The sequence below is a fragment of the Plectropomus leopardus genome, chromosome 9 (assembly GCF_008729295.1).
Source record: "Plectropomus leopardus isolate mb chromosome 9, YSFRI_Pleo_2.0, whole genome shotgun sequence".
NCBI lineage: Eukaryota > Metazoa > Chordata > Actinopteri > Perciformes > Serranidae > Plectropomus > Plectropomus leopardus.
The window spans coordinates 31,102,010-31,128,191 of record NC_056471.1 but is presented as its reverse complement, the minus strand read 5'-3'; the positions used below and the strand labels follow the sequence as shown (position 1 = coordinate 31,128,191).

General features: G+C 39.3%; 1 protein-coding gene across 2 annotated transcripts in view; it reads left to right on the top strand.

Annotated features, from left to right (window-relative positions):
• The window catches only part of ankrd50 (ankyrin repeat domain 50), a 57,420-nt gene that overhangs the window by 5,550 nt on the left and 25,688 nt on the right, over nucleotides 1-26,182 (top strand). For both annotated transcript variants that reach the window (XM_042492882.1, XM_042492881.1), the window contains exon 3: nucleotides 21,169-21,401. In XM_042492882.1, the coding sequence (XP_042348816.1) occupies nucleotides 21,169-21,401 (233 nt within the window). The remainder of the gene's footprint in view (nucleotides 1-21,168; nucleotides 21,402-26,182) is intronic.

Below are 26,182 nucleotides of genomic sequence, written 5' to 3'. Positions count from 1 at the left end.
TTTGCAAATGTTTTGCTTCTGTGATGCCGGCATGCTGTCTAAAATCACACACTGGAGCAGCATGATGCAATCATTGTTTGCATCTTGATTGTTAAGTCGTTTGAGTTTTGCAGGAAACAAACATTTTGCAGATGGCCAATTTCCACAATTCATTCTAAAAAACAAACAAAAAAACCCTCTAAAAAACTGGTTAATTTCTAATAAACAACAAATTGTTGCAGCCCTGCCTGAAATCACCTGCACTGTAGTTTAATAAAAATGAAAATGCACATATTATCTGCTCTTTTTGAAACATGCATGTTGTAGGGGGTTATAAGCACAGGGTTCCCACAGTCCTGGAAAACCTAGAAAAGTCATTGAATTTCACAGTCACATTTTTCCAGGCCTGGAAAAGTCATTTAATTGTTAAAACATATTGAACTTTTTTGCAAAGCCATGGAGTCTTGTTCTGTAGTGAAACGTTTAGTTTTTCATGGATAAGCTTTGGAGACATGTAACATTACTGCAAATTTATTTTCTGTAGCTGTCAGTGTAACGTTGATGTGCGTTTACTTCATTTTCTCCCTGCGTTACATCTTTCTCATCATATATGCCAGAGAGCTGGAATTATACTAAAATAGAATCTGATACAAGCGCCATTTGGGGAAACAAAACAATATATGTATCATGGATCCTTGGAAAATCATGGAAAAGTTTTGAATTTCATCTTTAAAAATGTGTGGGAACCCTGTAGGTAATTAAATTTGACCGCCTCTCTGGTGGTCCCAGGTAGTGTTTGAAATCTAGGAATCTGCTTTGTGTAGAAATGTAAAATGCAGCCCCTCCCCCTCCACTCCTCTCCACCTCCTGACCCTGATGCACCCCTCCCCCCTCGTTTTTTTTGACTGCTCACACTCACCGCATAGCTCCGCCTCTGCAGCCTCTCCACTTTATTTGATGTCATGGTTTTGTTGGTTTTCCCCCCTGGTGTGGCATGCTGGGTGGGACTGTCCCCGCTTGGCTTCTGATTCAAGAAAGGTCAGATATTTTTAAGTTGCAGCCGAAGCTCAGGTGGCAGGAGACTCATGAGGAAGGAGCTTTGAACTGCGACTGACTGACTCACTGACTGACTGACCCCAGTGACTGCAGAAAGACAGAGTGCACATGCGAAGTACAGTAGGCCTGTGGACTTCCAGCGCCCTGCCCGGGCATGTAACGCGATCAAGATGGACTGTTATTGTAGGCTTCGAAAGGAGCTGCACGTGTGTGTATGTGGGCTCCGTGCACGACTCGTCTGCACAGTATAGGTCAGGCGGTCTATGTAACACAGGCTGGAATGCAGCATTGAACACACACATACACACTTCTTGTCTGGCCATCTGGTGACGCTTATTGCACCATCTCAACATCACACACACACACGGGGGAAAAGTAGGTCAAACGTTCAGCAAGGTAAATAATTTTTCTAATCGCTCACCAGAGTCAACAGCTCAACCCACGCTTTTTTACCCCAGTACAGAGATACTTCATGTCTCTGCTTAGGGGCCACTTTTACAGAATGGCATGAGGCCAGGGGCCGTTCGCAGCAGCCCCAAACATGTTTCCAAGATTTTTGGACTTTTCCAGGATTTCAAGATGTTTCAGGATTTTCTGAGGTTTCTAGGGATTTAGGATGTTTTTTAGGATTTAAGGATATTTCTGGGTCTTATGGTTGTTTTAGGACATATTTAGGATTTTTGGGCAAATGTTTGGGATTTAGAACATTTTAAGATTTCTAGGACATTTTAGGATGTTTCTAGGATTTAATGACGTTTCTTGGATTGCAGGACTTTTCTTGGATTTGCAGATGTTTCTTAGATTTCAGGACATTTCAAAGAATTTTGGACATTTTTAGGATTTTCGGATGATTCTTCGATTTCAGGACATTTCAAGTATTCATGGAAATTTCTAAGATTTTTGGATATTTTGAGGATTATAGGAAGTTTCTAGGATTTTCAGACATTTCTTGGATTTTAGGACATTTCTAACATCTTTGGACATTTGTAGGATTTTAGGATGTTTCTTGGATTAAGGACGTTTCAAGGACTTTAGGACGTTTCTTAGATTTTAGGATGTTTCTAGGATTTTCAGACATTTCAGGATAATTCTACAATCTTTTGACATTTGTAGTATTTTAAGATGTTTCAAGGATTGTAGGGCATTAGGAGCTCAGCTAGGACCTCTGTGGGGGGGTGAGGGGGATCTTCCACTGACACTTTTTGGATAAACAAGCTCTATTTTGATGCTGTTTTATGCACTCTGGCACCTTACGTATACAAAAATACAGAAACAATCCCCAGTGTGAATCACTTTATTTTTTATAGTGAGTAAGAAAATGATTTGGGGGCCCTCTCAGGGGCCAGTTTTGGCCAGCGGGCTGTAAGTTGAGTATTACTGCCCTAGGAAGTGAGGGCTCCTCTTGTCATCTGCTTGTAATCACGCTGCGTCTACCAATGACTCCAGTTTGACCCTCTCAGATAAAAAGCAGGTTATCGTGGGGACACAAACGGAGACTGAACCCAGCTGCGTCCGACTTCTCACTTCAGCTCTGCTCTGTGTCACGCTGTATGTCGCGGACACTTTTTTTACAGTCACGTTTGCTCATCTTTCCTTCATGAAGCCAAGTATTCTGCTTTCAGCCTCAGGCTCTAAATCTGCGCGCTACAAAGACACCATGCTTATCGCCGCAGCCTGTTTTGTTTGCGGGCCAAATAAGCACTTCGCTGAATGCCTTATCACCATCTCAGGTGTAAAAGCGTTCCAGGCAGCGTTGTACACAAATAATCTGAGCGGCTCGCCTGCTGTTCGAGATCCTATCTGGTTTCAGGAAGCCAAGATTGTCGGCTGAATCTGGCAGTGACGTTTAAAAAAAAAAATAAAAACAAGAACCAGAAATGGAGGGGTGTAAAACTTTATTATTATTCCAACATTATGACCAGTAATTTACGTCAGGGATAAAAGCTCGCAGGCCTCGCTTTGATTGCACAGATTTAGGCCTGTACTTTACATTTATGAAGGTTCTCGTTTAACGCAGAGTTTTTGGGGAGTTTTTGACCTCCTTTCAGCCGTGATTTAAATGTTAGTTTGTGAGTGAATGCAAGAGGCCCTGTCAAATTCTTCAGCCCGGTCAGAGACAAACAAGTCTGTTTGTTGTTAGTAATCACCAGTCTTGTGTTAAAACATTGAAACTGGTTCAAACAAGGGTTTACGTCCAAACTCGGCGCAACTCGATCACTGCCTTTCCCATCTGTACATCTGCAGCCACAGCCAACCACAATTTGAATTTCAGAATAAAGTTTTGTCATTTCCTTTCAATAAACCCCCTTCATGTCTGAAATATACTGACACACTTTTCACACAATAAAAATGACTGGTTCCAGCTTTTCAGATGTGACTTTATTTTGGATTTCTTAGTCATCAGTGATAGTAAAGTGAAAATTGTTGGAATTTGGGATTGCTGTTTTGATAAAACAACATTTGAAGATTTCAGCATGACTTATAGGAACCTGTAACAGACGTTTTTAGGAAGGGATCATGCATTTGGTCGTATGTGCGAGTTTGTGTATCTGTATGTTTAATATGCTGCTGGTTACTTAAATTTCCCTCGGGATCAATAAAGTACCTATCTATCTATCTATCTATCTATCTATCTATCTATCTGTCTGTCTGTCTGCAGCTTCTGGCAAACTACAAGACCAATCAGCCTAAAATTTAGTGTCCACACTTATGACTGTTTGCTCATTTATCTGTTGTGGTCGCAGTGATTCACAATTGTTGAAAAACCTGTTTTATTGACTGTTTTATATCGTCATTGACTCCTCACTTCTCTGAACTGTCTGCCAGGGGCAGAAAGTTTACCGGAAACTGGTTCAAAAGTAAAACATCTGCTCAAAAATTGACATCTATATACAAGTTTGGTCTCATTTTGAACCAGAGCATCTGCAGCTTCACTCTGCAGCTGAAACGTTGTGGTCCACTTAAGGTCCAGTTTTGCGACACAGTTGTATTACATCCTCGGCATAGCATCAAACCACACTGTGAGCATTTTGGAATCAGCATATTTTGCCTTTTTTTGGTAGAATTGCAGATTTTGTTGATTTGGCCATTTTTCCTTGCAGTTTGTGCTTCTGGCACATGTAAGCAAGGCACCTGCATAGTTAATGGTTTCTTTTTGTCTCTTTTAGTTGTGTTGATTGTTGTTATTTCCTGCTTTGTTGTGCTGTAGCCTGCAGACACAGTTAATACCTTTTTTAAAAAATTCCAGCTATGAACGACGTGGATCCAAGATTTCCGGCTGTGTTTTAGTTATTAAAAATGCATTCATCCTCATAATTATATCTGTACAATGCTTGTTAACAGGAGAACTCAATCGGTTCTGTGCAACGTGCTGCAATAGATTAGGCACATTTTTATTATTAGAGTCCGGGATACTTTTGAAACGTACAACACCGTGTCTGCTGTAATTATCCAGAACGGCAGCGATCAGCCGCGGCGTCTGCTGGTTCACCTGGTGGAGATCTGCGCTCTGCTGAGGGCACATTTATAGTTGTTACTACTTGTGACTATTTGTTGATTCTTTAATAAATTTCTAGAAAAAAAATAATCAACTCTTAAAAATGGACCTCCTGCAGCTTGTTTGCATGACTGTATAAAAAGAGCTTCTTTAATCATGTCATGACCTTACGTTACCTTACCTGACGTGCTGTGCAGATTTAGTATTTTGAGTATTTCCTCTAATGGCTGCTGTTTATATAATCCTGTATATATCGATCTAAAATAAAAAACTGTGATAGCTAAAACATTCGCTGTTTTTTCTGTTAGCAGAAAGCTAAGACTTCAGCCTTCTGTTTCTTCACATCGTAGGCTCGTAATGACATCATTGCGCTGCGTTACCTGTTGTGCAAAAACACGCCAGAGAAACGAATGATAGAATCATCACAACGCGTTAGCACTCTGATCATTACAATGAGCGTATCTCAAAAATGAAATAATGTAGGTTGGTCAAATAGCTTATGACGTGTTAAGAATATTAAAGAATAAAGAATAGAAAATGGAATATAAAGAATGTTTTGTGTATATTTCTACATTTAAAAATCTTTTGAATCAATATGTTAGGGTTTTTATTTTATTAAAATCTGATGAAAAATTTCAGAATTTTTAATTAATTTTTTAATGAAAGAAGTTACATAATGTGCAAAGGGCAACTAAAAATGACTCAAGAATAATTGAAAATTAGAAAAAAAAAGCAAAAAAAGATATTTTTTTCTGGAACATAATTTTAAATATATAATTTTAAAAATTTCTAATAGTTTTTGGAAATTTTCCTGTTAAAAAAATCCTATATTCTCTCTCTCTCTCTCTGTTGTCCTAATTTTTTGGTTAATTTCTTGCTGCCTCCCTCTCCTAACTTGTAATTTGTGGGCACTCTTTGCCAAGTTGGTCTTTGCTTTTATCCTCGTGTTTTCAAATGAAATGAAACCGATTTGCTCAGATTTAAGCGGTTTAGATGCTTGTGAAAGGCGCCTCAGTGCAGCACAAGAAAACTGATGTCTATCCAGGTTGCAAAGGGTTAATATGATTTATTGACTGACATAATGTTTTTGCTTAGGTTGTGCAGATTTTTGGGATAGAAAACAGTAAGTGAAAATACCAATGTAGGCACTGGCGGACCTTTTCAATCGCACAGTTCAAAGGGTTGATTATCGTAAGTTTCACCCTTAATAGAAGCTTTCTGGAAAAAAATCCTCACTACTGACTGTTATTGTTTTCAGCTGCATCACACAACTTAACTAGAGTGCTTTTTTTATTTCGTGCATTACTAAAAGTAATGTGATGCATTAGCGGGGCAGCTGCCTGCCAGCAAAGGTCATGATGAGCCAGAGTCTCCAGATAAAAGGCAGTTTCACCTTTCACTTTGCCTTTTTTTCTGCTTCAGGTCTTCCAGTACAAACGATATCTCGTCCAGACATGAACTTGATACCTGTGACTGCACTGCGCTGATTTATCTGAAGAGTTTGACACTTTGGGCTGCAGCGTATCATCAAGGACTTTATTTCTAGACAAAGCCAAAGCACATTTCTTTGTATCTTTAGTCTCTTGTTTTAAGCTTTATCAAAGGCCACCGCTGTGTTTTGACTCTAGTTTGGATGAATTTAAACAACCAGTCAGCCTCCTGCGTCCAACATGTCTCACTATTTCTCCCTCCTGGACAAAAGAGCAGGCTTCAAATAGGTGGATTTAACCCAGCCATGTGGGTCACACTAAAGGCAACAGGTTTTTTTTTTTTTTTTTTGCTGATGGGACAAAGCTGGCTTTTAGTTTAGGTGTGACCTTACGCGGATCTGTCGTCGGGCTGTTCTCCCCTGAACACAGAGTTAGGTTTGAACTGCGGCTGGACAAGTTTTTTATTTCTTTGTAAAGGGCACAGGCTTCAGAATTGATGAATGACTGAGGCTTAAATTTGTGAACAGGATTTTAGGTTTCTTGGCTGTGTTTTATTCCCTCAGCGTGTCCGAGGAGGAAATTGATGCAGCAGTTCAGATTTTTTTCATGTAAGATGATATAAAAATGTTGATTTTCTGGCAGCTACATCAAACATTTCTCTGTACAACTTTGCCTGTTGCTTTGTTCCAGATAACTGTTGATATTTCAGATAAATAGTTATGTTAAAGGGACAGTTCAGATGTTTTGAAGGGGTGCTGTTTGGGGTGTTTATCCATAGACAGTAAATTACAAACAGTGGATGTCAGTCAGCTTGTCCCAGTTTGGAGAAGCAGGCTGAAGTCCGACATTAGCGTGGACGGATCAGCACCAAACATACTTTAGCCACCTAAAAAATCTATCTCAGTTTAAGTGTTTGCTATATTAAGAATATTTCCACTGCTTTGCCTTAACCCTTTGAAACCAAATTGGTTTGATTTCCTCAAAAAACATGGGAGCATGGCAACGAACAACAAGACATGAGCAAAAAAATAAGTTAAAAAGTCACAAGAAAAAAAAAACAACAACAAAAATAAAACATAAAAAATCAGTGACAATGATAAAATAGGTGGTGGGGAAAATATATGTAATTATTTGGATTTTTAACATTTATAATCTATAATCACTATACTATTATTATTACTATCATTTTAAATATATTTTTCTGGACTTTTTCCCGAGGAAAAGTACGTTTGTTGGTGCTATTCTGTGACTCAGACGTTTGAAAGAGTTCCTTTGAATTCACCAGCTGAATTTAACAGCAGTAGTAGACCAGCAGCTCTGGGTGTTCAGCGAGCTAAAATTAATTTTTGTCAATGGAGTCTGGTGGCTTTGACCAAAGACTTTAACGGCTTTCCCCGTCTGAACGGGCTTTCTGACAGAAAGGTAAAGTGGTGAAAATACACTCAATATAGCATACACTTAAATAGATATTGATTTTTTGGGTGGTGGAGGTGGCTGAAATAGATTTTGTTGCTGACCCCCATCCACAGCATTTCTTAGCTTTTGTATCAATACTCCAGCTACACGACCCCACATCAGAAAATCCCAACAGTCCTTTAAAATAAAACAGGGGTGTGATTGGGTCTAGTCTGGTCGCCTCCAGTTAGTGTGAATATTCTTAGGTGGAATTACGGGTTTACAGCAAACTTTATTTTAGTACATTTTGAGAAGTTAATTCCAGTTATTGAATCGTGGAAATGTCGAAAATTGTGAGTTGCAACGCCAGAGATATAAATAAATATGTAGCTGTCTGCAGTGACATCTTGACCTCTTGTGATCCAACAGTTACCTAAATGAGAGAAACCCTTAAATGATGTGTGATTAGTGGGAAACAGTAAAGTGTCTGTTGGCTCTCTTTGTCTGATTTTTAACACAGTTCAAATTGGGGCACATTTAAGCTTCAGGCAAAACCAACTCAGACATTTTTATAGAGTTTTCGAGGGAGCTTTGTGGGTTATTTTTCCTTTGTGTTGACTTTTTGACTGTTGCACATGGGCGGCCCTGCTTATTGGGGTTAAGGGACGCTAAATGAAAGCGGCCTTGTGCCTTTCATGTGGTGCACGGCTGTGGAAAACTCGCTGCAGATTAGGGCCACGTTTTAGGAACAAAAAAAGAAAAAAAAAGCTCCCAGTGTGACGCATCAACTCCAGTTGAGCAGATGAGGAGAAACGGCAGTACTGGTGCGGCTGCAACGATGACTCAGCAATCTGAGGGCAGCCTCTGTCTCCACACCACCGGCGGATGGTGTGTGTGTTTATGTGAGGGTTTGTTTGTGTGTGTGGATGTGCCTACACGCCTGTGTGGGCATACATAACTCATTCATATTATTGTTATCCCACTCAATAAATAAATATGTGATGGTGCCTGAACTCCTGTAATAGCTCACAGAGAGTTGATGCGAGTTTAGAGCCAGTCATAAAGGCAAAGGACGGCTGTAAACATTTGGTCTGTGAAATATAAGACAATGGTAAAAAAAAAAAAAAAAAAGTAATCTTTGTTAAATATGTAACAGTTAACCCCTTGAGATCAGGGTTGTTTTCTTTAAAAAAAAAAAACATGGGTTGAGGCAATGAGGAAGAAAAGAAGACATGACTCAAAAAATAGGAGGAGCAAGAAATAAGTAAAAAGCACAAGAAAATTACCTGAAAATTTGTTAACAATAACAAAACAAAGAAACAAACAAAAAAATACCAATAAAGGCAAATAAAACTATGAAAAAAACATTTTAAAGTTACCTTATTTTAAATGTATAATTATGATAATTTAAAATATTTTTTCCCTAGTAAAACTGTAACTTTTTTTAATGAATTTTCTAAATCTACTTATTTCTTGCTATTTGTAAAACATTCGTACTAAGTTGGTCATTTTCTTTTTTTCCCATCTTTCTGAAAGAAATCGCACCAATTTGCCTTGAGCTCAAAGGTTAAAATACTTGTGAAAAGTGTCTGAAAGCAGCTCATAAAAGTGACGTCGCTCCAGGTTTCAAAGGGTTAAAGCTCAAGTTTTAAAAAGCATCCTCTGGTATCATTTATGAAGAGTGAAACACTAAAAGCTCAGCAGATCTGCTTCATAAGGCCTGTGTGTGCGTGTTTTGATCACATTTGATTGACAGTGGTTTTGGCATCAAAAGCAAACAACCCCACAACTGTCATCACATTTTCATTCAAACACGGCTAAACTCTGATTTATGGAAATAAACCTTTTCTAGCCGAGTCCTCCCACTTCAAAGCAGTGAAGAAAAAACAGAAGAAATATCAGAACGGTTCTAAGTTTGGCAAAATTTATGTTTTGTGAATTTTGGATCCCGTCGCTCGTAGTAAGAAGCTGATTGAGGAATTTTATTTTCAGGGCTTAAAGGAACTTCAAAGATTAGATCTGCACTGATCCATTGACTTTTGACTGGAATTGGCTGATTTTCAGCCTGATGTTTCAGAGTTTACATGCATGCGCCTCACGATGTTTCAAGTCACCAACAGCAGTACCTAACCTAATCACCAATCACTCAATTAAATGCACAGTTGCAGGATAAAAATTAAAATTTATTAATCTAATGAAACCTTTAAAGTTGTCAACATAATTTTGATAAATAATGTTGACATAATAATGTTAATAATAACATCAAGTTAATATTATGGGGAAATTTAAATTCAAATGTATGTGTCAGTTGGTTTAAAACTAAATTGAAGTGATAGTAAAGGTAATGAACATGGCTTGATAATTTAACCCCTTCACCGCCAGACCACTTTAAATGCCTGGACAAATTCAGTTAAGACAGTTAAGACTGTTTTAGGGACCTGCAGGCCAAACAACTGTGACACAGAGGACATTTCATACTTTATTACTTAAAAACTTGTGTTTCATTATCAGTCATAAAGTAAACGCAACTTAAAAATGCCTTTGATGATAGAAGAGAAGCTAATTCCCCTATAGTGCACACGTTGCACTTGATTTCTTTAAGTTGTTATTACTCAAAAAGATTGTTGCAAACCATAGTATTAATGTTAATTTTTTTGTTGAGCCAAATAATTTGTTTTTGAGTGCAGATAGCAGCTGATTATTGTTACAGCAGCTGCACCTGTTCTCAAAAGTTGTAATTCAATCATAAACTTGATGCACATGGTTTGAAAGCTAATGTAGCCCTTTTTTACACGGAGATCGTGTAATAAAGTGCCTCAGGGATGACGTTTTTTATGTAGGCCAGCTCTGAAGTTGGTTGGTGTCAGCTTGGTTCCCTCTTCAAAAAGCATATGGGATTTTTCCATTTGGATTTTGGATCATTGCAGAAAATAAGCTCTGTGGCAAACGTTTCAGCAAGATAATCATATCATAATCATAAATGAGCTCCACTTTCAGGATTTTTTAAACCTAAACGCAACCGCCAAAAGTAAAAATATAACTTTAGGCTATAAACAAACTACGCTACAGTTGCATGACTCAGCGTCGCCGCCACAATGAAGCTGTGAAGCCATATTCAGTGTCAAGACCTTCTGTAGTCTCATTTAGCCACTTCAGCCTTTTTTAAGTCACATTTAATCTTTAAATCTCGTCGGCTTTGTTATTATTAATTCCATGGCAGCGAATTGTTTGTAACACTAGTGATTGAGAGGGAAAAAAATGTTACCTGAGCTTAAAGGTAGCTGTCAATCCAGATTGACCTGATCCCGCCCCCACCACCATGAGAAATAGTTTGAGCAGCTAAAAGAGCTTTTTTTTTCCACTCAGATCTTTGTTGATGCCTAATGAGACAAGCATCTTTGATATTATTTATGCACTTTCAAGCCGTGTTTCCAGTGGTTTTAAAGAAAAGTTTAAAAAATGTTTGTGTATGCTCTCAAAGGCTCGAAAAAGAAAGACTTGAGAACTTATGAATGACTGAGGCTTAAATTTGTCAACAGGACTTATTTTTAGAAAGAATATCTGAATCAGCAGATCCGACTTTTAAAACATTGGAAATCGAAATTTGCCAAGAAAACTGTAATCGATGCAGCTATGTAAAATAGTGTTTTGATGATGGACTAGTTGTTTCAGCACTCTGTTATTAGCCAGAGAGCTCACACTGCCGCCTTCTGTCACCAGAAATCTGTTCAGCTGTGGTACACCCGTCTACCAAATCCTGTCTTGGCTGGAGCTGGACACCTTGCAGGTTTACCTGTCCGCGTGAAGTCCACGTGAACTGTGTGTATTCGTGTGTCGAGGGTTTTTGCACACAATGACGGTTGTGTGAGGAGAGAGGAGAGCGGCAGCAGTGTCGGCGGGGAGAGGAGGGAGGGGGTTGAAGAGGATGAAATTTCAGATTCCTTTGACAGTATTGGATGGCTGGCCAGGAATGCACACCTCGTCTGGGCTGGGAAGAGCTCGGGGGTTTGGAATAGTTATCCCAGGTATGTGTGCTGGCCGGAGGAGAGGTGTGCACTGTGTTTACATTTCGGCAAATCATTAATAGGCTGCATCTGAGGGATAGGAAGCTTGCCGTTGATTGAGGAGCCTGGAGTTGAATGTTTTTGGTCAGAATTTGGTCTGTTTGAAGGTTCGGATTTTTGACAGTAGCCTGGGGGTCTGCAGGGGGGTCCGGGGACATCCTCCTGTTTGATGGACAAGCTTTATTGTGATGCTTTTTATGTACTCTGGCACCTTATATACCCTGAAAAACCTTTTTTTTTTTAAACTACAGATCCCTGTTTTGTTTATATTTTTAAATCATTATCAGGGACTGGCGAGTGGCTGGTCCAGAAAGGGGAGGCATTTCAAATAATTCTTGAGTTTTTTTATTTATAACTTAGAAGAAGGCCATGCAACAGTTCTGTATTTATTTTTATTGAAGAAACATGCCAAAAATAAATAAAAAAATTAATTTTTTCTGTTTAAAAAAAAACTTTTTTTTTTTTTTTTTTTTCTTTAAACATTTCTGGTTATGTTTTTTTTTTCTTTAAAAATGTTTGGTGATTTTATGAAGAAAAAAAGGCGATTCTTTTACTCCAAGTTTTGGGAGATTTTTTTTTTTCTTTTTAAAATTTTTACTTTTTAAAAAGAAAGCATGTCCTCCAGACCCCCCCGGCTTGTCAAAATTAAAATGACCAAAATAACAACATTTATCAAAGCCAGAAACTGTTCAAGCAGAAAATACTGCTGCCGTTTTAAATTTGTAAGTTTGGGGAGGCTAGAAAAAACCCCAAAACAGCCAGCCAACACCCTCCTCCTCTGACCCCTCAGGCCAAACAAAATGACTTAAAATGGCAGGTCAGAAAAGAATCATACTTTCAACAGCATCAGTGTGGTGTGACGCAGTCGAAGGGTGGGCGATGTGTTCGATTTTAGGATGGGCTCCCAGATGCAGCCCTCGCCCTCAAAAAACAATGTGATCACTGTGTGTGACCGGTCCCATGACAGCGTGTTTATAATCCAAAACATCATAAGACTTCATCTCAAGATTCAGCCAAAGTTCAAATTTGAGGAACTCTGGTCCATTTTTGGGCTTGTTTCTCAAAAGGAGGCTGTTGTTTTTGGTTTGAGTTGCCCTGATTTGGCTCTCACATGCACCTCGGCCCCCCCCCCGAGCAAGCAGTCTCCAAGACTTTCTCAGACGGCTGGAGGCAATCGTCTCGGGATCCAGCACAGAATTGATTGTGCAAATCCATTAAGCCGAGATCAGATTCTCGCATCGTCCGGCGTGTTTAAAGAACGGCAGGAACAAGCACTTTTTAAATACTTACAGGACCATTCAGAGCTGATTGTGAGGAGTTTTTCGCTGATGTGTTATGTCAGTGTATGAGGTAATGTGCCGCTGAGAGATTGTGGAAAACACCTCACTGATAGAGGCGTGGCCTGAAGTGGAGCATGGTCAAGAGTTTTACCTTTGAGAGAGTGAAACTGGGAAGCTTAAGAAATGACTATTATGATGTCATCATTTGTATGTCAGTGTTGGGTGTATTTTATTTTTGTATCTTTTTTGTCCTTGGTTTTATAATTTATTTATAATATGCATTAACATGCTTTTTAGTTTTCTTTGTAGTATCTTCAATTTGCACATTTTTTGCCTTTTTTATTGTGTGCTTTGGAGTTGCATATCTTGATTTTTTTTTCTTTCATGTTGTCTGTAACTTGTTGCTGCCGGTCTCGACAAGGACACTTTTGATAAAGAGATTTTTTAATCTGAACATTTTTCAAGGTAAAAAAAGGGTTAGATGAGAATAAAATTAAATCTTTTTTTTTATACCATCCTAACATTTCACTGTATGGTGATTATGCTACATTCCACACAAACTAACTGTTTTAGCTTAAATACTCTGATATACCATCATACTGTGATAGCGCTCGAGCCAGGTGCCAATACGACACTTTTTTTAAACAAAATAAAACATTTTTTTTATTTGTTTTTTAGGTTTCCTTTACACCAACAGCCATACAAGAACTTGCTAGATAAATAAAACTGCCTGAAATGAACAAAGGAAATATGCTTTTTTTTTAAATTGGAACAAATCCATGAATCTAAGATAGTGCCAAAATTTCAGTCTGTGATGTGATACTTCTGACGTTTTTCTGTTTGGGATTCCATAAATTTTTAAAAAAATAATAATATTCAAGCCTGGACCAAACTGGTGGACTGAGAGACAGACTGACTGACAGACCGGGAGACTGACATCATCAGCTCGTGGGGCTAAAAACAGAGGAGATAAAATATTCAGTGAGGAATTCATCAGAATTGGAGCTTCACAAATTGCACAAATTGCAAACTGCAGCTGGCTCTCAAAACTCATCCCTCTGCGTGTGGCAGAAAACGTGCTGAGACATGAGATGTGGTCAGAGTAGCTTCATGTCAGCGAACACGTTGGTTAATTGTGCCCTTAATCATAGAAATAAGCGCGCTTTGAAACTGTCTTCTGTCTAAAACGTGCTGAGCTGTTAATAAGTAAAGAAGACTCAACTTGCTTTGTTTGGACGCCACTTTTGCAAAACTACACGAGGCCAGGGGCCAGTCGAAGCAGCCCAATACATGTTTCTACAATATTAGGACGTTTCTTGGATTTGGGGATGTTTCTCACATTTAAGGACAATTCTAGGATTTTAGGACATTTCTCAGGTTTGAGGACATTTCTCAGGTTTGAGGACATTTCTCAGGTTTGAGGACAGTTCTCGGATTTCAGGACATTTTAAGAATTTTAGGCCGTTTCTCAGATTTTGGGATGTTTCTTAGATAATATGATGTTTCTAAGATTTTAGGACATTTCTTGGATTGAAAAAAAAACATTTCTAAGATTGAAGGACTTTTGTAGGGTTTTAAAATGTTTATAGGATTTTAGGACTTTTGTAGGATTTTAGGACATTTGGACTTAGTTAGGACGTCTGTCAGGGGGTGCAGCGGATCCTCCACTGTCACTTTTTTTGATGAAGCAGCTCTATTTTGAAGCTGTTTTATACACACTTGCATCTAATGTATAATGAAAGTACAAAAAAGTGAATTACTTTATTTTTATGATAAATCAAAAATGGTTGGGGGGGCCACTGTGCACCATCCCAGGGGCCAGATTTGGCCCGTGGGCCGTAAGTTGAGTATCGCTGCTTTAAAACGTTGCCCACTTCTTCACTCAGTCATGATGAACAAATGAATATAATGACCATTTCTGTAATTTTTTGAAAAATAAGTCATTTACTGCTGCGAGGCTGACATCCTCAGAGGGGTTATCCGTCTAATGAAAGGCTCTCAGCTCAAATGAATGTAAATACGTCTGTCCGCAGCTTACATAACCGCCGTGCAACCACTCTGCAACAAACCCTGATTTATTAAAAAAAGCTTTGAAAAACAAGCTTTATTCAATTTGTAGCCATCTTGCAAAAACTGTAATGAAGCTTTAGATTTGGAGTTTATGTCCAATCAGATGAAACTGGAGTGAGATGATAACAGATTGAGGAGGAAACGAGAGCATATGGCCGATGTAACGGAGAGAATACAGTTTAAGTGTCTGAGCCGGGCTGTTCAGAACATTTGCTCTCAGCACCGCTCGCATCGCTCCCATTGTCCTCATCAGTGTGATTACTCTGAACAAGATGATTGCAGTAACGTTATGCATAATGTAAGAACTGCATGTGGAAGTACGAGGGGAGAATCTGCAAGATAGTCGTCTCTCTCTTTGGATGAGCCGGAGCATGAGTCAGCTGTTGTCGTTCTACTCTGAGGCGCTAAGCTCTCTGACTTTGCAAAGACGCTGAGCAGGCTTCCTCTAAATTGACTCGATACTAAATGAAGAGTTGGGGGTTCTTCTAATGAAACGGCGCCTCTGGTTTTCTATCACGGTGGAAAGCTTTGTGAGCATCAGTCTGCGTGGTGGTGACAGCTCGACACGCCAGTCGGCTCTTTTGCCATTAAGGGACAGTTCAGATTTTCTGAAAAGGGGCTGTGTGAGGTAATTATCCATGGACGGTGCATTACGTACAGTAGATTTTGGTTGACATGACCCCTATTTGGAGAAGCAGGCGTGAGTGCCATCATGTAAGCTGTTCATGTGCTGCTGTGGAGAGGGGCAGCAACAAAAAATATTTTTATCATATAAAAATGAAAAATTAAATCTGGATTGGCATATGTTTCCTTTTGCTGCGTTCCAGCGCCTTTTACAAACCTTTGAAACCTGAACAAATTTGTAAGATTTCTTTGTAAAAAATGGGAAAAGGCAATGAAAATTAAGAAAATTAGAAAAGTCAAAAAACTTGATTTGTCAAGGTCTAATTATAATTCAAATTATTCTACAGAGAATGAATACATTTATTGTTCAATTTAATTTTCAACAACCTTTCTTCCAGGTAATTTTCTTTTCTTTTCTTTTCTTTTTTTTTTTTGCTTAGTTGTTTAATTTTCTTGGCTTAATTTTGGGTAATTACTATAGTTACTTAGTTAATTATAGTTAGAGGTTTCAAAGAGTGTACGTTATTAAGAATATTTTCAAAGCTGTACCTGTTTCGTCACATAGCCTGCTCCTAAAAGGAAGCTCTCATCAAAGCCGCCACGCTCCTTTGACCAAAACAACAATATTTTGACTCGATGAACATGTTAGCCGCTCCTCAACTACTGACTCTAGCTAGTTTGTGTGTGTTATTGTTTACGGATGCACTGATTTGGAAATTCTGGGGCAATAACAATGGATGTCCGATAACCGATACCATTGTTTCCATATTGTTGTTTATTTTGTTGTTATTATATATTCTCCTTTAAGAGCCATTGAAACAAAGACATCATCAATATGATATAATATAATATCAATAAATCTAGTAAAGTAGGTGAACTGTTAAAGTCATTCAGCCCTTCATTACATTACCTCAAATGAGCACAAATTCACGAAACAACGTGTGATTTAACCCGTCACATAAAAACATACTTACTAAGACTGATGCAGATTTTTTTGGCTTTGTTGTCCACAGCATTACATTGCTCAGCTTTCGTGTTGGCACTATTGCCACTTTGCCAAACTGTGGGCGTGCTGACTTACATCTACTGTATGTAATACCTGACTATGGCCAAATACCGCATACAATTCTACTTCAAAATGTTTGAACCACCCCTGTGATAAAGCCGTGTCAGGGCCAGCCATGAGCTGCATATTTCACCTCCTGTTTTCTTGTCTTCTGCTGTATCCTGGTCAGTGTTTATGTGTGCGAGTGTGGCGGTGTTTGGGTATGTGGCATGGATTTCAGGCTCTGTGCCCGCTCCTATAAAATGAGCAGTGTAAATTTGCAAGGCGCTGGCTCGGTGCCCGGTGCTGCCCTGTCGGCCCCAGACATCTTCACTAAACGTCACACTGAAAGCTTCACTTTGCACATTGCGGTGGGAGCAACGGCCGCTGCAGTTGCGAAGGCAACACGACAGATGGTGAGTGCATTAGATGCATTTCACATCCCCCTTCTTCCCCTTTTTCTCTCGTCTTAAGTAGCAATTGGCGTCGGCTTCGGCATATGTTGAAGACCTGAGCAAGAACCAGTTGGTGCAAATGTCCGCGGTGTGTGGCTGAGTCACTTTTAATTTTCTGGCTCAGGTATGCTGCAGGTTTGTCTGGCAAACTAAATCAGCTTTTCCTGAGCTCATTTTCTCTCCAACTCCAGCATCCCGTGGAGTTTTCTTTGTCTGCACTCTGTGTCTTTTGACTCCTTGACAGCCCGAAAGAAGCTGAATTGTAAGAGAAGAATGCGTCTTTGTTTTGCCCACTTGCTGTCACTGTGGATTTGATTGTCTCAGGAGGCAACATGGCCTCGGACACGGCCATTCACACGCACTCACACACAGTCACCCCTGTGGATGGACATTCCTTTTGGCGGAGCTCCCAGATGGCACTGCAGGTTCTCTGTGGGCTGCAGCCATCAGAAAGAGTGATTGACTGTGTTTCTGAAAAGCTGAGCAACATGACGACAGAGTGTGAAGGTTGGAGACACTTTGCACTGATTTCTCTCCCGCTGAGGGTTCAAACTGCTCGAGAAAAAAAGTTTGAATACAAGCTGAAGTTTGTAGAAGCTTTGCAAAACAGATCCAGTGTCCACTCGAAGGGAAGCTACATTTTGAGGGATTTCATCTGGTGCTGAAAGGACCAGTTGAATAAAAGAGGAGCTGTTTTAATTTAATTCCAGCTTCTAAATTGTGAGATTTTGTTACTTTTCTCAGTACAAAAAGGATATTTTCAGTGCTTTCGCAGAACAAAACAAACTAATTAAAAGACTTTGCCTGGGCTACAGGGTTGTAATTAAAATTTATCAACAATATGTTCATTATTGTAGACCGTTTTATACACTAAAATAATCAGTTAATATAACAAATAATTAACAGCTTAATTAATAAGAATAATCTTTTGGTTGCAGATTTAATTTCCACCCAATGGCAGACATTTCGGAAAATGTGTTCCAAATAGTTGCTGTGTTTTTTTTTATATAGTAGATATTATATCTTATTTTAAACTTTATTTCTGTGCACAAACTTCCATAAAAATAAAAAAATATCTTGTGCGTGTTTGTATCCTTATATTAGAAGTGCTGATGGAAAGATTGTATTTTTTTTGTAAATGCATATTGGTTACACATATTGGTTATTGGTCTCAATAACCAATAAAAATTGCTTTCAGCCCTGAAAAACCAATACCAGATGACCCCTGGTCCATGAATATTAAACAATATGTGGCAGCAGATGTTTTAATCTAACAGGCTGCCACAAACAAATGATGGGAAAACCCTGCTGACACTGCTGCAACGAGGTGAAAAATATATCGCATCTAATACACGGCAATAAAAGTTATCAGAGTTCAAATCAGGAAATTTAGTCCAGCAAGACAACTGAGTCTGTACTCACACTTTTCTGTAGTAATCAAAGGGAAGCCACTTTAAAAATGGCCTCCTCTGTGTGTCCCAGTACTTTGGACTGAAAGCACACAGACCTTCACCCCAGCCGGTCCTGCTCCCGGTGCTGGAGGATAATGAGCTGTGGGTAAAGCGGTAGATGCTTGCAGGGAATGGCTTTGGAGCCACAGGCTTAGTGACAGGCTGTTGAGCATCCAGAGGAAGTCTCATTAAAACAGTATTTTAGTGTTTTATGACGAAGCTTTACAACCAATGTCAGTTCCATTAAAGAGGAGTGGTAGTTGAAGAGTCCCATCATCTGGAAGGTGACCGATTTTTATCAGCACAACAGCTTCCCGTGAAAAAGCCTCAGATGCCCCGAAGCCGCTCTTGAATCAAGTTTTTTTTTTTTAATGTCGATTAATTGATTTGCTCAGCCTCTTTTTAAATGTTTAATTAACCCAGACCCAAATTAAAATGTCACTAATATGAAATCTTTAGATCTTTTATCACGGACAGTTGAACTGGAAGTAATTTTATGAGTCTTGGGAAATGACATTTTCTCGACATTTCCCTCTTACGGCTGGCTTTAAACTGTTGGTGGAAGTCACAGTGGAACTTTCTTTCCAGCGTGGAACAAAAAATGCATCAGTTGGCTCTCAGTGAGTGTTTATGTGTGAAGTTGCACATTAGCGCTGGAGCAAGAAGATTCCACATCTAGTTTGCAGTTTGGCGTTGCTAAAAGGCTAATGTAGCATTTAAACTGGGATATTTTTTGTGCTTAGCTGAGTATCGATGTGATGCTTGATGCAGAATGTTTTACATCATGTTCACTTTATCGCTGGAGGCCACAGGGCGGCTTTTAATCGGTCTACATATCCAAACATCAATATTTATTTTGCACAGAGGCTTTTTGAGGCTTGACACGGACAAAATCTTGCATGTTAAGTTGCCATGAACACATTTCTCTCTATGATATAGTGTCATGACTGAACGTTTAGCTCGCTCACTCACAAAAAAAAAACGCCCGCTGAATTATAAATGACTGTGTCTGCTCTGAATGTTTCTGTGAGCTCAAATCATCCGCAGTGGGCCCGTTAATGGATGCAATTTGGGATAGATGGAGACATATTTAAACGCCTACACTACCAATTGAGACTGATGAGCTGAGAAAGGTACGCATCAAGAAAATCACTTTTTTGCTCGGCAGGACTGTGTGTGTCGTTTTAGCGGCGGTGTTGCACCTCAGAGAGCAAAATATGATCCATAGGGAAAAATTGTGATGCAGGAGTATTGATTCTGCATCGAGACTTGACCTTAAAACCAAATTAAAAGAGCTCACAGTCTCAGATGTTAAATGAACATCACATAATTTTAAAGTTTTAGTAAGTTTACCGTGACAAGAGCCAAAGGCAGAATTAAAAGGAGTTTGTATCTGTTGTTGGGGTTAAAATGAGGAGAAATGCAGATATAAATTTAAAAATGTATAACTCATTTTTGGTTTTTAAAAGGTGGGTTTACAACATTACTTTTGGGGGTTACAAGTCTGATTTTTTATTTTTTTGTTCTTGAGACTAGGGCTGGGCGATATAGCTTTAAAAAATTATGATATTTTTTAGGCTATATTGTGATACATGATATACAGTGATATTTTGAAATCTCCTATAAACTGCGGTACACTACCAAAATAAAAAAATTATAAAATGAACCACAGTTACAGATAAAGTAGCTACTGCCATAATGTAAATTTACTGAAATGAATGATCTACTTACTAAATGATCTACTGTTAGAATAAATTTACATAAAATAATGTTAATGTTACGTAAAGTATAAAGTTAAATTAAGTACTGTGATAGTATAGTTAAATTTAAATATTGTCATAATTGAAGAAATCAAGGTGGGACCCACGGTGCTTTTATTCTGAAGGATTCGGCTGGTCTCGGGCCGGAAGTGTTGATGTTTTTGTTGTGGACTCGAAGCTTCCTGTAAACTGTTGGATGTTAGCATTAGCAGCTGAAAACACACTAACAGCTCGCCAGTTCATATATTGCAAAGATTTCCACGTCGCATTGGTGATCTGTGGTCGCGAAATGTCACTAAATCGTCGTGTTTGGAGTTCTGCAAAAAAAACCCACATCTCACCTGCTCACACTACAGCCACTAACACTCATTTAGTGAGACTGTCCTTTTCCCTGGTGCTGTGCGTCGTGTAGACGCCCCCTCGGCCAAGTGAACGGATGCAACCCCTTATCTTATGACTTAAAGTAAAGAAATGATAAAGCGTAATATGAAATGATGGGCACATTTTTTATCATCAGATGATATATTTCATCATATTGCACAGCTCTACTTGAAAGTGTAGTTTAAACTGATAATAGCAGGATAGACATAAATAAGTTTTTGCATCTGCTGGGCTTTTTCAGTCACTACTTAATACATATAGTGTTGATTTTTGTTTATACAGTTTGTACTTATTGTATTAATAGTGACAACTGAATTAAAAACACTGCAACAAATGCAACAAATAATTAGAACCATAAAACATCACATAAGAGCTCCTCAAACAAACACACATTTTATTAGGGACCCACTCAAGTGACCACCTGTGGGTCCCGGGACTCACTACACTGAAAACACATCAACTTCACTGCTGTGTTTTAACGGCGAGCAGTAAACTGCAGCCATTTGTACTCAGAAAAAAAACGTGTTTACTGTCCATATGGGAATCATCTTCACCGGTGTGATTATATTCTGCCTTCAGACAGAAATGTTTTCCAAAAACTGAAATCTTATTATCTTTTTAGTCAAACACAACAATGAATGAATAATAAAAACTCTTTCTTTCTCTTCTTCTCTCCGCTCAGATGTGTCCTGCTGCCTCTCCTGAGCGTTAAGCCTCCTCAGCAGTCTCTCTTCCTGCTGGTGGACTCCATCGACGAGGGCTGTCAGCTGGGCGAGGGGGAGCAGAGGTCCTCCCTCGGCTCCCCCAGGACCATCGCGGAGCTCCTGGCCAGTCATCATGAGTTCCTGCCTCCTTGGCTGCTCCTCATCTGCTCCGCGCGCAGACAGAATAAGGCCATCACGAAACTCTTCACAGGTAAACAGTCCGGCTTTTCTCCGTCTCTAATCACACTGTTGGTCAGTTAAGGTCATTATTCAGTAAGTGATCTCCCAATAATTGATTCAAGGTGTCATGTGGCGTCAATATATCACTGTCAGAATAATTGCGGTGCCATTAATCACGACTCAATTGAGCTGATGTGAAGAGACTGTTTGATAGATGAGACAATATTTGCACCTGTCAGTACCGCTCCACGCTTGTTTCCGCTCAACGGCAGCTGTTTCTTCTGTGTAAATGTGATACATTTCACTTTAAAATGCGGCTGCAAACAAAGCCGGCGGCGTTGTTCCTTTTCTGTCCCGGCTGTTTGAAAAGCACGGATGCAAAAGGCTTTCTAACATCACGACATGCCTAAAGAGATTAGGGTCAGCGTTGCAGACCTCTGTTGGAGCCGCAGCGCTTCCTTGATGTCCTGTGACACTGTACCGAACCAGCTGCTATTATCTCTTTGTCAGGCCAGCAGCCTCTTCTGTGGTGATGAGCTGGCATAACATTAATCAAGAACCTGAGTGTGTGGGAGGAAGTCTCCTCCGCAGACTCTCACTGCTCTGTGTACCCTCTCTACCTTTCCAAAACCACTGAGTGTGGGAGCTTCTCGTGCCCTCGGCTTGCTTCTTAAACCATTACGTAATAATCCCAGCAGTCGTTTCTGCGCTGCTCCTCACTCAGGAGATGCATGAAGTCATGTTCAAGGCTGATCGAGCTATATGTTTATTTTCCTTCTTTTACTGCCTTAATGGTGTTGTAGACTGTCTCAATAGTGATATTTTATTGAATTCTGGACTGTAATTTGACATTTTTAATGTATAAATTGGGGGCTGTGAGAATGTGGCATAGAGACAGAGGGAGGTTTGACTTGTCTTGTATACATTTGCGCTGGTTATAGCTCAGGCTGGGTTGTTTTCGGTTTGTACGTCGGTCTGTACGTCTGAACACCTTGAGGTAATTTCTTCAAATTTGGCACAAATGTCCATTTAGGCTTAAGTACTTGGTAGATTTTGGCAGCCATATGTCAAAGTTTGAGGTCATTGTGTGTCTCAATGTCATGAATGCGATATCTTAAGAACCCCTTGAGAGAATTTTTCTTTCAATTTTGGCACAAACACAAGGCTGAGGGAGCTCTTATTGCCTTAATGGTGTCATAGTTTCTCAATTTTACTAGTACATTACAATTCTGTACCTTTATTTGTCATTTGCATAAGTTTTCAGTGTTTATTAGATTTTGACATATTTGATAAAGGTTGAGGTTATTGTGACCTCGTCTGTCTCACTCTCATGAATGTGAAATCTCAAGAATGCTTTGAGGGATTTATTTGTATTTTTTCATATTTGGCACAAATGTCCAAGTGGACTGAAGGATGAAGTGATGGACTTTGTCAGTCATAAGTCAAAGGACGAGGTCAACGTGACCGCGTCTGTCTCATTCTTGTGAATGAGATATCTCAAGAACATCTTGAAGGAAGAGGGAGCTACATATTGATTTTCTGTCTTTTATTGCCTGAGTGTTGTCATAGAGTGTCCCAAATTTAATATTATATCACAATTCTGGACTGTTTTGAAATGTGCACCTTTGTCAGTGTTATTTAATGTATACATTGAGGGACTGTGAGAATTAAGAATCAACACAGAAAGAGATTTTGAGTCTCCATTTGGACTCAAAGATGTTCTGGTTAGATTTTGATGGTCAGAGGTGAAGGTCATTGTGACCTCGTCTGTCTCATTTTACATGAAGATGATACCTCAAGAACACCTTGAGGGTTTTTTTTTAATCTGACAAACATCCACTTGGATTCAACAAAAAACTCATTAGATTTTTGTGCTCAAAGGTCACTGTGACCTCACAAAACATATTTTTGGCCGTTACACAGGAATATTTGCACTAATTATGAGAAAATTTCACACAGAGGATATCATGATGAAGTGTTGACATTTCATATCCAAAATGTCAAAGGTCAACATCACAGTGTTCTGCAAAAACATCTTTCCGGCCATTATTGGACGTCATATCTCAGGAACAGAAGTGGAGACATTCGGTCAGATTCTGAATTGGTGACATTAATCACGAAACCGTGCTGACTGTAGAGATCGTCTGTGTGCAAGTGCAACTTGACAGGTTTGCGGAGACATAAAACCATGAAGCGGTAATTGTAGTTTCTTCGTGTGTCACAGTGTGGGAATGATGCAGAATTTGTGTTGTGCAGAGCAGCACAACGCGCAGCCAATCAGGACCCTGTATGACACAGGTGTGATCTTGTTTTGATTTGTCTCTGTCAGAAAAGTCGTGATGATATAAAGATGAAATGTTAACAAATCATCCTAACACGTTGATGGACTTGGTGACGGGTAAACCCTGCTGATACTTCGCACATCCAGCGAGTCTGACCGGCATTTAGCCGTCAGTGGGCGAGGATTCAGCCTCTGGCATATGTTCAGATGAACGCTGTGGTGTTTCGCAGGTACGCTGGAAGTCAGATGGTGCGTAGGCTTGTTTGAGACTAGCTGGCTTTCAAATGTTTCTTTGTTTAATGGAAAACAATACAGATAATGTACTAGTGCATACTCAAAATATGACCGCTTTCAATGCAGCAAAGTAGCAGTTTACTGTTAAAACATGTCACGTGTGTTGTTAACTCTCTGAAGGTTGTCTGTGAGGTCTTTCATAAACCATATGCAGAATAGTCATTACAGCTTACAGTTTTCTATCAGTGTAAGCTAAATGTGCTTTAGACTGCTGGTTGGACAAAAAAAGAATTTAAGAGTGGATTCCTGAAAATTATTTTTACTTTTTTATTGACAAAATAATTGACGCCAAGGCGCTAGTCTTCCTGCGGCCCAAGACAACATAATTTCACATCACAACAAAACACATGTTATAAAAATGGTAATCAATTAAATAAAAAGGAAAAAAAATAGAAAGAAATTATAATAATGATAATATAGAAATACAGCTACACCGAAAATAGTAATAGTAAACAATACATAGTTACCAACCAACATGCTACGGCTACACATAGACGACCATACATCTTCCCAGAAACACCCTCGGTCCAGACTACCAGACCTACTTTATTACGTGAATTCTGCTGTCACAATAAAAGTCCCGCTGAGCCCCGTTTGAACTTTAAAACTTTGCATAAAAAAAAAAAACAATTGTTGGATGCTTGTATTTAGAAGCCAAATCAGATTTGACTGACATCATTTGAAGTCGGTTACAGCTCTAGCTGTTATATATTGGCATATTGGATATCTGCAAAAAATCCTAAAATGTGCTTTCCGATCTCCAAGAGAGTGAGTGCAGACGTAAGAAAGGTCACGTCAGTCTCTTCAAACTGCTTCTGTCGAGTTGAGTTAAGAGCCACATAGATTGAAGATCAGAGCTTTTCGGACTTAAGTTCGTCTTTAAAGTGGGTATTATTCGTGTATTGATTGGGTGTAATAACGTGATGCGTTACAGTGTTACATTATCGGAGCACCTGTCTCTCATTAGAGGGATTGCTGTGTGTTTACACCGCAACTCAACAATGTAGTTTTAAAGTAGGTTGCAAATGATCGGGTGCATTGTTTGGGATTAAGTGAAATCTTAAGTGTAGGCGTCAGACTGGTGGAAGTGTAGCTTAGATCCGAATAGTGTCGACGGTGGCAGCGGTAGAGGGGTGGTGGTGGGGTTTAGGACACCAGAACTGTTTTTGAGTCCTTTGTGGGTGTCACGCATCTAATTCAACAAACCAACTGTGATGCAAGCTGCCCACTTGATAATTGCAGAGACATGCCCGCCCACGCTTTCCTCTCACATCAAAGCCTCCGTGTAGGTGCCCGTGGTAGATTAGATTCTGGATCGGTATCAGAGTGTAGTATAAAGCATCCTCACAGCATTTCCCAAAACTTTGAGCCCACAGACAACACAGATGGAGGAGAAGTTTTATATTTGATTTCCTTTCAGCAGCAATTTGCATTAAATCGTATTTTCTGCTTCACCCTGTGCGTGTGTGGGTGTGTGTGTGCTGTCTGCTGCCCGAACCGCAGATTTAAATCGTCAGATTTTATTTGCAGTTGCACATAAAGTTGACGTTGGAGTCACCAGGGGAATATATAGCCGTATATGCCACAGATGTAAATGCTAATGGGAAATTTTTTATCTGTAACTTGCTGCAGAGTGTCTCGGGGAGTTCTGTGATTGCCTCGTCTCCTCTTATGTTGCTGGCTGATGAGCTGTCTGTTCTTTTTGTTTTTGATATGGTTTGAAGGGAATTTCATCTTGGAACAATCTGATAAACAGCAGCTATCTTCTTTCTTTTTCCTTCTTTCTTTTTTGGACTGGCTCTCATCTCGTTCCCTTTTTACTGCCTCTTTGATGATGGCCAAGCTTTTGTAGAGCTCTTATTCCAAACGCTTTCTTTTTTTTTAAAGAGATTGTTTTTGAACAGAAGAACAAACTCACACATCAGATGTGATGCTCCCGACTGAAAGGAGTGAAGGACGTATGTGATGTCGCCGTGTTTATGTCCGGGTTTATACACATTTTTGCCAATACATTTCCATGACTTCTCCATGACTTTGAGGCAAATTTTAAAATCCATACATTCTCTGAAAAGGCCACCGATACTTCTTATTGGTTCTTTTTCATTACTAGAAAAATAGTATAAAAATATATAAAATTATTTTGAACAGGATTAGAACTAAATATTGAAATATAACGTAGGGACTGTTTGTTATTCATGACAGGAGAGGGGGAGGGACTTTTTTTCTTTTTTGGCTTA